Here is a 10,835-nt window from a genome sequence, read left to right as displayed (position 1 = left end):
ATAAATACTCCCTTCGTACCGATGTCACACTTTCCTTTTTAGTTTGTCTCACAAAAAATGTAACATTTCCTTTTTTGAAAAAGTTTTCTCTCATACCTCCTAAAATCTCGTGCCAATCACCAAGTGTGACATCTACTATAGGACAGAGGGAGTAATAAATTGCATTATTCACAACTATAAACTATTTTAGTCATAAAATTAAAAACGTTGAACAATTATAATATTGAAAATTCATTATTTATTTATAAACTGAAAACTACAAACCTTGGAAATTAAAAATAACAAGTCCTAAAAATTTTAAAATTTTAATTATGAAAAAATTAAAGAAAAAAAAACTACTATTTCTTTCTCATACTTGAGCGAATGCAGTCGATCATCTCATTATGCAACTCGAGTTTAAACTCCGACATTGCCGACATATCCTTTTGCGCCAAGTCCTTCAGATGGCCTAACTGCAATGAAATACTCATTCTTGTCATAGAGTCAGGCATCTTACCTAGCAAGGGTTGGGTAGCGGCATGAGCATACTATACTGACTCGTAGCGGTCTTCTTCTTTACTTTCCTCTTCACCGCTTTAGTCCCCATCGGAAGACTTTCAATGTTGGGGGCTGAGAAGTCTGGGACCTCGTCGGGCATGTTGAGGTCGATTGTAGGCCCTCCATCGCTTGTAGGGTAGTTTCCAGACATCGTAGTACTTGAAGTGCTTCTTCCCAGCCATGTAGAACTCCTCGTTGCCCTTCGACACAAGGTCCATCTCGCCACAGCCGGACCACGTTCGTCCACTTGCCATTCCACTTCGATATGTCCCTTTGAACTCGTTGCTAGTGCTTCCAAAGCTTCACGTAGTCACGCTCGGCCGTCCCTCTTGGTTGACCAGCGTTAAACTTCTCGGCGGCCCGCTCCAAATACTTTACTCACCTGTTGGTTGCCGATGATGGGGGTCCTCAGAAACATCAATGAAGATCTTGGACAAAAACAAGGTCTCCTCGACGTTGTACTCCTTCGGCCCGCTATCATAATTGCTGCCGCAGCCTTGCCCTTGTCCTTCCGTTGGGCAATGGGCTCCATCTCACTGATGTCATATTCATCATTACTAGCCGGCAACTGTATCCCAGTCGGCGCGATGGTGGACCCCGTGGCCGGACTAGGAGCAATAGGCTCGGCAGTCATCCATCTCTTGTTGGTCGTAGCTTAACACACTCCATGCTACAGGAATTGAGGGGATAGGAATATGGTATTTATAGAAAAAAAATTGATTTAAAAAAAATGGAATTAAGATCCGACTCGTGCTCCCGCAACGCCAGGACGAGCCACAAACAGGCGCGGCCCCAGGCCTCGCCGCCATCTCGAGTTGCGGCCAAGCCCCTCCCTTTCCACCTCCAAACCGCCAGGCCCCGAGCCGGACCGATTTGGCCCCTAGCGTTAGGGATGGCTTAAGGCATGCATTTCAACATTAGTTTGGTTAAATAAGAATCCAACCCAAGAAAATACGAATAGTGACGAATACTTTTGACAAGATTAATAGTAATACTTCATTCGTCCCCAACGAGTATGAACTTTGGGTTCGGCACGGATTTTAATAGATATAAGGGGAAAAGTGAGAGAGAGAGAGAAAGGGTAGTGGAAATAATGTTGGTGGAGAGTGGGGTCCACATTATAATAACGGTATAAGTGTTTAATGGTACTATAAGTTGTAAATAAAATGATGTGTAGACGTAGTATGTTGTTTGAAATTTTAAAATTTAGAAAGTTCATAGTCTTTAAGGACGGACGAAAAAGCAAATAGTACATACTCTTTGGGGACAGAGGGAGTACTATTTTTTGCATTAAATTTTTCTTCATTTATCTTACTTTACCAATTTTGCACTAAAATCAATACAACGAAGACTATTTTTTTATAAACAGATGTAGTAAAAAAATTTAAGCCTTCCCAGACGCATATAAATCTAAAAAGAACGACATCATTTTTCATGCCACTCACAATGGAGAGGGAGTCGATCTCCACTCACCAAGGGCTCCGCCCAAGGTCAAGCTAGAGCCTCAACTGATCCACCATCCAAACACACCCCCCTCCCCCCATCAGGTACCGAGATAGGCCGCCATTGTGGGGCCCTCACAATCCCATTCATTTCACACACCCACATCCTTCTCTACTCACATTTTTTTCTCACTAGAAATGTCTTTCAATTTCACTTCCGATTCGGATTTTGATTCCGACGCCGACTAGAACAACCCAATCAAGCACTAATGTTTTATTGTAATTTTATCGAAGAATTAATTTATTATGTATTTTAATTTAAATTATTTAGCCATTGACATTAAAAACAAAAAAATTAAATAGTGTTGATGTGGACTGAGATAGGCCATGTGAGATGGATTCCTATTGCAGGGAGATGGGTTGCTGACGTGGTAGGAAAAAATCAAGACATGTTGAGATAAGCTTCGGATTTAAGGCCACCATTATCAGTGCCCTAAGGAAATAATATATTATATCCATTCACAGAAACAATGTTGGTAGTGAAAAAATTTAGACCATCTCACTAAAGATAGAAACTTGCCATAAATTAATTTTGGTGTGAAAAAAATAAGACTTAAAAATAAGACTTTTTTCTACAAATAAAGATACTACTGTAGAGTGTTAGCATGCGCTTACTCTTTTAATCTCTAATTAATCGTACGTTCTTAGTTGTGTAGAAAGTGTAACTTAATCAAAAATTACATTTGATTTCAATACATTATAGTAGTATTCTTTTGTCTGAAAATATAAATTATACATCAGCACCTAATTGTCATGTCGATCAAGGAAATTGCGTTGTTGGTAAAGACTAAAGACTGTATTTATTGGAAATCGAACGAATAAGCTTGAAATTATGGAGTAGTAAATTTTTTGATTATCCTGTTATTTAAAATAACGCAAGAAAAAGAAAAAAAAAACTATAAGGGTAGGAGAAGAAGTTTCGAATAAATAATTAATCCCTTTTCCCAAAATATTCTGAGAAACGATTTTGTTTGGTCGTCCATTAACTGAGTGGCACAGACTGCACACTACAACTTGAATTACTCACCATTTAAATTAAAATGACTCACTTTCAATTTTTCATAGCCAAATTCGAAAAAATAATTTTTTAAAAAATTTATTTTCTCTACTTAACATATAAAATAATATATAAAATTACCTAATGTTCAATGAATATGAGTTATCTTTCTTCGAACGGAGGAATTACTTGCTAGTATTATCTCTGCCAACCATTTAAAGAGCTCTTTTTAACTGGGTAATAGTTGTAAAAAATTGTTTATTTTATAAAGAAAAGTAAGTGAAGAATGTGAGTGGAATATGACTCATTTTTAGTACTCCCTTATATTACTGAAAATGACCTACTTTTCTTTTTGGTTTGTCTCAACCAAGATAAATCATTACTAAAAATAAAAACACCTTTTTATCTTTATTTTATTCTCTGCACTTAACATACAAAATTAAGCTACATAAAATTCAAGGAAGGGTCTATCTTCTTTGAAACGAAGGGAGTACTGATTTTATACTCCTTCCGTTCCATAATAGATGTCACATTTTTTTTTAGTTTGTCACATAAAAGATGTCACAAAAAACATTTTCCTTTTTGGAAAAAACTATCTCTCACATTAATATAAATATACTATTTTCTCTCCACCTCACACATAGAATAATATCTCCTTAAACTCGTGATAATTCTCAAGTATGCCATCTATTATAGGACAAAGAGAGTAATAAATCGTGAAACTAAAAAATTAGTAGAATGTGAATTACCCATATTAACGGCTGAATGAAGTAGAAGAGTATAAATCATAAACAGCTTAAAATGATAAAATAACAGTTTAAATGGGTGGAGAAAGGGGATATTCTTTTCGTCCATATAAAATAGAGCATAATTATCATTTTTGGCCATAAAAAAAATAGAGTACATTAATTTATAAAAAAAATTAAACAAATAATAACTCTACACATCATTCCACTAACACTAATATTAAATTTTATTTATTTATTTATTTTAGGGCTCTTATCCAATTCGATAAACACGCATAAATATAACAATCCATTTCCCCTTCCACAGCTGCCCGGGCTCCAATTTCGCGGCCGAGTTGATTTCATTTCATTGTTTGTAAATCTGATCGTTTTCTAATTTAATCGCTGCTTCAAAAACCTCGCAGTATCTCAGAATCAGCCAATCCGTTTCGTTTTTAATTGCGGTTGTGGCTGATTTCTCAGTAAAAATTGGCGACGGGAGATGACGATTCAGTCATTCGGGGAGAGTTCTGGTTACTTGAGTGAGAGTCGTCGGAAGATCACGTATTTCAGCAATTCGTACGTGCTTGGATTGACTGTAGTTGCTGGTATCGGCGGTCTGCTTTTCGGCTATGATACTGGTAATTTGCTTTCTCTCGCAACTTTAGTTTGTGGAAATGCATTTTTCTGAATTGCACCTTTTCTGAGGTTTTCCGTTTTTTTGAACTGATTTCTTTTAGAAATAATTTAATTAACAAGTCTATATTTAGTCGGAATTCCAGTTTTTTTTGGTTTGATGGTCAATTGTAGCTAGTAGGTGGAGTTCACGTTTTAAATTTAATTGGAATCTGCTGCACTGCAGCGTTCCGGTTAAAGTCAGAGCAATAACGACACACATTTCTACATAGCTAGAAATCGTGAATTACAGAACCAGAAATCGTGCACTAGAAGCTCTCCCTGTTTTTTTTGTATTAGAGTGATAACGACATAAATTTCTACAGAGCCACAAATCGGACGCTAGGGCAGACACAGAGAGAGATGGAATACTATTTGTTTGCATACGTATAAAGTATAGATATATTACTATTAAATTTTTGTTGGGACCATTTGCAAGGCTCTATTATCCTGAATTGCGATGATGATAATAATAATAATAATAAAATACTAATACTAATACTAATACTAATACTAATACTAATAATGACTAATAATTTGTTTCTGTGTCATGGCAACATTTCTTTGTTAATAGCGTCCCAATCCATCAAACGAAACTTATAATTTAGAGTATATATTGTTCGTATAATCATCATACTCATCGGAGCTACTGTATCTGGTGTGTTGGATGCAAACCCATACCACATCAGAAATATCAAAATATTGGCATGTTTCCCCCCGCATCTTCTGAAAGTTTCTGTTTTGGTGACAGGAGTTATATCGGGAGCACTTCTATATATCCGTGATGAATTTGAGGAAGTCGATCAAAGTAGCTTTTTACAGGTATGCAACTGTGTTCCGTGAGTGTGGTATGTGCGTTATACATGGAGAGAATATTATCCCGGAGGTGACTTGCCAAATGGAATGCTTCTATGTTTAGATTGTGGAGCTATGGTCAATTGACTATATCTTCACTTATAGTGGTTACTAATTTCTTGTACTCCATTAGGGCTTTCTTTTTCGATAATTAATCTCCTAATACAGGAAACAATCGTCAGCATGGCTTTGGTCGGTGCCATGATTGGAGCTGCAGTAGGGGGTTGGTTTAGTGATGCTTTTGGGCGTAAGAAAGCTACTCTGTCCGCTGATGTTGTATTCGCACTTGGAGCCATTGTCATGGCCGCAGCTCCAAACCCCTACGTTCTTATCGTTGGAAGGTTCCTTGTTGGCCTGGGAGTAGGTATTGCATCAATCACTGCTCCTGTATATATTGCAGAGGCCGCTCCTTCAGAAATTAGGGGTGGCCTAGTGAGCACAAATGTCCTCATGATTACTGGTGGACAGTTTCTCTCTTACCTTGTGAACCTTGCTTTTACTGAGGTCAGATCTTTTGCATTTGCTGTGTATCTCCTCGTAGGGCCATCTTTAAATAAATGTTCATATTGTTATTCTTATTATTTCTGAGGTACAGGTGAGTACTTGAGTTAGGGTATTCCTTCCCATGGTATAAATAGTCACTGTCTCTTGACTCACATATGTCCTGATGGTCATTGTGTGGGCAAAGTCTATGGTGCATTAGATGACTATTTGGAATCATCCTTACTTATACTTGGAGTCGACTTTTTGAGGGATTTAACATTAGAGAGATTGTATAGTCGAAGCAATGGCCAGATTTTCTGAACTTGGAGTAGGAATCATGCTGAGTGAATTTGTGATGTGTCTGGTCTCTACGTGTTTGCCTAAACCATTACTTTGTTGCATTGCCTGTCATTAAAGGGCAATCTCTTGTAGGAGTATCATTTTCTAGCAGACAGCATGATCTCTAGTTCAAGTAGAATTTTGAAATTGTAACAGCTGCATTATAGTGGACAAGGCTTTTGAATTCATTAATTATTTTCTATAGGGTTTTTATAAGTGACAAACTGCTGTGGCCTGTGGGGGGATCACACATCCTAAACTGCCTAATTTATCCATTTAAAAACCATTTCTTGATTATGATAATGAGATTATATTTAGCCATACTCATCTGCTTTGTTGTTCTGAAAGGTGCCATCTTTCTGATCTGAAGTTTCACCTCCAAGATAGAACTCGGGGCCTGCATTTAAGTTTTCTCTAAGAGTAATTTCAAAGGAGAAACTGTAGTTCCTCTTGGGTCCTTGTTCTGTTTGTGATAATTCATGTTGGTAACTCAGATGCTTTCTCTTCTGTAGTTGCTAATAACTTGATTCTTTATCTGAACTCTGTTAGTGATATCTCATCGGCCAGCTCATCATGTATAATCTGTTCTCCTTTCGGCATAAAACTTTATTAGCTTGTCCTGGACACATTTTTCGCATTCCTCATTTTTCTAAATTCTCATTGGCTTAATACCAGATCGAGCACTTAGGATTTTAACTCACCACTTAACATTGATGGCCAGAAATGCGGTTTAACTGATAATGGTTTTGGGACTAAATGATGTGATATATCCGAGAATATTGCTTGTCGGTCTATAAGAAACAAAGCACTTCTCTTTTTGATTTCTAAAGACAATTATACCTCACTGAATACATAAGCAGTGTGCTAAGGCATAAACACTAGATTTCAAGTCCTGCAGTTGTTGATTGACTAACCATAAAAAAATTGGAGCCTGTACAGTACACTACTACTATATGGTTGTTTGGGGTTGAAGTGGGCAGTAATTTGAAAGATCGGTATTAGTTGAGTTCATAAGAGTCGTGCATCATTGATTGATCGTTGGCTTCATTTCTGGATGCTTAATGGAAACTTATGATAGTTTGATATGGCACTCCTTGCATAACTTTTCATTGTTAAACTTCCCACGCTTACATTTTGTGGCACTCGGCATTTTATTGTGTGTTTCTCTTTCTGGCCCAAATTTTCTGTTCATTTGGTTGGGTGATTCAGTAGGTCATAAGTTTGTTTTATTTAAAGATAAGGATAGCAGATTATGCAATGATGCAAGTAAAGTTAAGAAGCTGGAAACTGCTGAATTACTGGAGATGTTTGATCTTTCTAACAATTGTTCTATGTGAATGATTTGATACAAATATTTTTATTAACTGATATATCGTCTTTGTGATGGTAAAATAGGTTCCGGGTACATGGCGGTGGATGCTTGGGGTATCTGGTTTGCCTGCTATTATCCAATTCTTTCTTATGTTATTTTTGCCAGAGTCTCCACGCTGGCTTTACATGAAGGTGACGATTCTTTTTTCTATAGCATTTGTAAATCCTTGAGGTGTTATTAGTCTACTTATACTTCTTTGACATCATACGAACATCCTCACAGAAAGAGAAATCTGACGCCGTTGCTGTGCTATCAAAAATCTATGATCCATTTCGCTTGGAAGAGGAAATTGATCAGCTTGCTGCAGCGCTTGAAGAAGAGGGCCAGCGGAAGACTCGAGTCAGTTACTTTGATGTCATCAGAATAAAGCCGCTAAGACTTGCCTTTTTAGCTGGAGCTGGAATGCAGGTAATAAGAAAACTGCTATGCTGGCCTACAAATTATTACTCCGTAATCAGCCATTCTAATTTGAAATACTTTTAGAGGGTATGATTGATTTACAAAAATAAGGCAAGTTATGAATATCTTGCATTTCCAATTATACAGGCATTCCAACAGTTCACCGGCATCAACACAGTGATGTATTACAGCCCAACTATAGTTCAAATGGCTGGATTCCAGTCCAACCAACTAGCACTCCTCCTATCCCTCATTGTAGCATTCATGAACGCCCTGGGTACAGTACTCGGGATATACCTCATCGATCATTTTGGTCGTAAGAAGCTGGCACTCAGCAGTTTGTTTGGAGTAACCATATCCCTCATAATCCTCGCTATGGCATTTCTCCTCCAACCGTCTGATTCTGTCACCGGTGTCTATGGTTGGCTCGCGGTTTTAGGTTTGGCTCTTTATATAGCTTTCTTTGCACCGGGGATGGGTCCAGTTCCATGGACCGTGAACTCGGAAATATATCCAGAAGCCTATCGAGGACTCTGTGGAGGCATGTCAGCTACTGTGAACTGGATATCAAATCTCATTGTAGCTCAAAGTTTCCTGTCGATAGCAGAGGCCACAGGCGTCGGCCCGACTTTCTTGATCCTTGCTGGCATAGCTGTGGCCGCATTCATATTTGTGGCTGTTTTCATTCCGGAGACAAAGGGTTTATCGTTTGAAGAAGTGGAGAGAATATGGCAGGAGAGGGCTAAGGGGAATCGAGGTGTAGGTGATGTTCCTGATAAGAGAGAACCTTTGCTATAGATTCGAGTGAAGCCAGATTGTTGTGTGCTATCAAAATTGTAAGGATAATAATTTGTTGGACAATTATTGTCCATTGTGTGTAATAATAATGTAATTAATGTATACGTTGAATGTAAATGGATGACTTATTGATTTGAAGTTGCGAAATTTATTTATCAAGTGCTGTTATAGAAGTAAATGTTCTTGCAAATTTTATACTCCTACTACTGTATTATTGTTTTATTTCACATATTGAATTACTGTATTTTGTTGCTTCCTTCTGTCCCCATAAAAAGTTGCATTTTCGATCAGTGCAGGTTTAAGAAGCTATTGACTTTGTAAATAAAAGTCATAGAAAAAGTTAGGAGTAATGTCAATGCTATTTATATATTCATCTGTCGTGTTGTTTTTTCATTTTGGTCCATCTATAAATAGGAGTCTCGGTTCATAATTACCATAAATAATAAAAAGGCCCCACATTCCTATACGCAGACGGAGGGAGTAATTCAAGTTGTTTTCATTTTGTGGTACCATTTGTGCCAATAAGGGAAAAGGATGAAACCCAGCTGGGTTGGAACTTAGAAGTGAGAATTTTTGAGATAGAATAAGGTAATCAGTTTGCAAGATTGTATTTGATATTAAATTTGTTATGTGTTTGGTTCATGATATTCAATCTCACAATTTAATCCTAGATGGATAATCATGAAATAATTAATTATAACTAAACATCTATGACTAAATTAATTTCAGTAACTCAATTTTAGATTGTATCTTACTACTTTATTATTTTATCTTAAAAAATAAACATATCTATCTGGATTAAAAAGGGAGGTCACAATAAATGACAACGGCCGAAGCATACAAATGAGGATTACAAAGAAACTCATCTACACTGTAACGAACTCTGCATCAATCTCCATTGCACGTAGCGTCTCCTCCGCCAAACAAACTTCCAAATCGATACCACCGCCTTCCGCCGCCGGAAATACAAACACCAAACCCTCTACTTTATGCACTTTCCCGCTTCTCACTCCCACCGGCTTCCCCCACCCAAAATCACACCCGTACACGTCATGTCGCGGCGAACTCCCTATGATAAGAGGCGGCGGACCACTCCCCTTCCGCCCTACCTCGTCAAATCTCACCTCCTCTTCCGCCGCGCGTCTCGCCGTTTCATCGCCTTGCTCAGAAATCAACTCATTGATCTTCACCGCGGCGCCTCCCAATCCCCCCTCCAATAGATCGCTCGCGCTAATCGCCAACGTTGCTGCGTAAGATGCGTTCCCGAAGTAGGCATCCGGCGAAGACCGCATCCTCGCTCTCGCGCCGATCGCGATTACCAAAACGCAGCTGCTTGATCCGTTTGTGTTTTGAGATCTGACTGTGCTCCGCCATAGATGAGCCATGAGTGCTTGCAGAGTAGATATTTTGTCTGTGCCGGCTTCGGAATTTGCCTTCTCCTTCAACCGATCTAGCTTTTCTCTGCTGAAATTGAACACTCTCTGCGGCGATTGAGATGGAGAAACTAGGTTTTTCTCCAGTGTTGGGAGATGGATGAGCGTATCATCGCCAGCGGCGAGGTTGAATACAGGGGATTTCGAGATCGATTCTGCACCGCGAGAGATCTCTGACCAGGATTTGACGAAATGCCAGAAGGAATTGCCGTCCACGACGGCGTGGTTAGCGGAGAAGGCGATGAAGATGCCGTCGGCGAGCTCCGTGACTTGCACCGCCAGCAGAGGCTTCGCGATTCCGGCGTAATTGGTGACGGCGACGCTGGACGGGAACAGGAGCGATACGATTTCGGGGATGTAGGTCGGATGGATGATGTCGGAGATGGAGACGGCGGAGGCGACTGCGTGAGTGAAGTCGGCTCCTGCGTTGTTGCAATCGAGCAGAAAACTAGCCATGTCGCCGCCGTGCGCGGTGGAGGTGAGACGGCCGGCGAGCGGAGGGAAAAAGTGAAGTGCGCGGGAGAGTGAGGTTTTGAGGGCTTGGATTAGGAACTGTTTGGGTTGAGCGAGAGGGTTGGGAAATATGAGGGCTCTTTGAATGGGGACGATTTTGAGTGCTCGTAAATCCCATGAATTCAGCTCTAATTTTGAGAATGAAGCAGGACTGCTGCTGCAAACAAGAGATGAGGAGATGAAGATCAATTCCACTTGTTTTGCCAT

At 39.2% G+C, this 10,835-nt stretch overlaps 2 protein-coding genes across 2 annotated transcripts; one reads left to right on the top strand and one right to left on the bottom strand.

Moving 5' to 3' along the window:
- Positions 1 to 4,066: 4,066 nt before the first annotated feature.
- LOC125222164 (inositol transporter 1-like) lies at positions 4,067 to 8,820 on the top strand. Its single transcript, XM_048124647.1, has 7 exons — positions 4,067 to 4,133; positions 4,245 to 4,402; positions 5,188 to 5,258; positions 5,460 to 5,795; positions 7,509 to 7,616; positions 7,708 to 7,893; positions 8,032 to 8,820. The coding sequence occupies exons 2-7, from the start codon at positions 4,264 to 4,266 to the stop codon at positions 8,680 to 8,682; spliced, it is 1,491 nt and encodes a 496-aa protein (XP_047980604.1). The 5' UTR covers positions 4,067 to 4,133; positions 4,245 to 4,263; the 3' UTR covers positions 8,683 to 8,820.
- Positions 8,821 to 9,548: 728 nt separating this feature from the next.
- On the bottom strand, positions 9,549 to 10,835 carry LOC125221144 (uncharacterized acetyltransferase At3g50280-like). The gene has a single exon (XM_048123269.1). It carries the CDS (start codon positions 10,833 to 10,835, stop codon positions 9,549 to 9,551), a length of 1,287 nt encoding a protein of 428 aa, XP_047979226.1.

Source organism: Salvia hispanica, chromosome 4 (assembly GCF_023119035.1).
Source record: "Salvia hispanica cultivar TCC Black 2014 chromosome 4, UniMelb_Shisp_WGS_1.0, whole genome shotgun sequence".
NCBI lineage: Eukaryota > Viridiplantae > Streptophyta > Magnoliopsida > Lamiales > Lamiaceae > Salvia > Salvia hispanica.
This window is presented reverse-complemented; position numbering and strand designations above follow the sequence as displayed.

Bases quoted from the DNA above. Each gene is read 5' to 3' on its own strand.
- LOC125222164 (XM_048124647.1), top strand. From the start codon at position 4,264: ATGACGATTCAGTCATTCGGGGAGAGTTCTGGTTACTTGAGTGAGAGT. The intron at 5,259-5,459 runs GTATGCAACTGT...CTCCTAATACAG, and splicing joins ATCAAAGTAGCTTTTTACAG to GAAACAATCGTCAGCATGGC. The intron at 7,894-8,031 runs GTAATAAGAAAA...CCAATTATACAG, and splicing joins TAGCTGGAGCTGGAATGCAG to GCATTCCAACAGTTCACCGG.
- LOC125221144 (XM_048123269.1), bottom strand. From the start codon at position 10,835: ATGGCAAAACAAGTGGAATTGATCTTCATCTCCTCATCTCTTGTTTGC.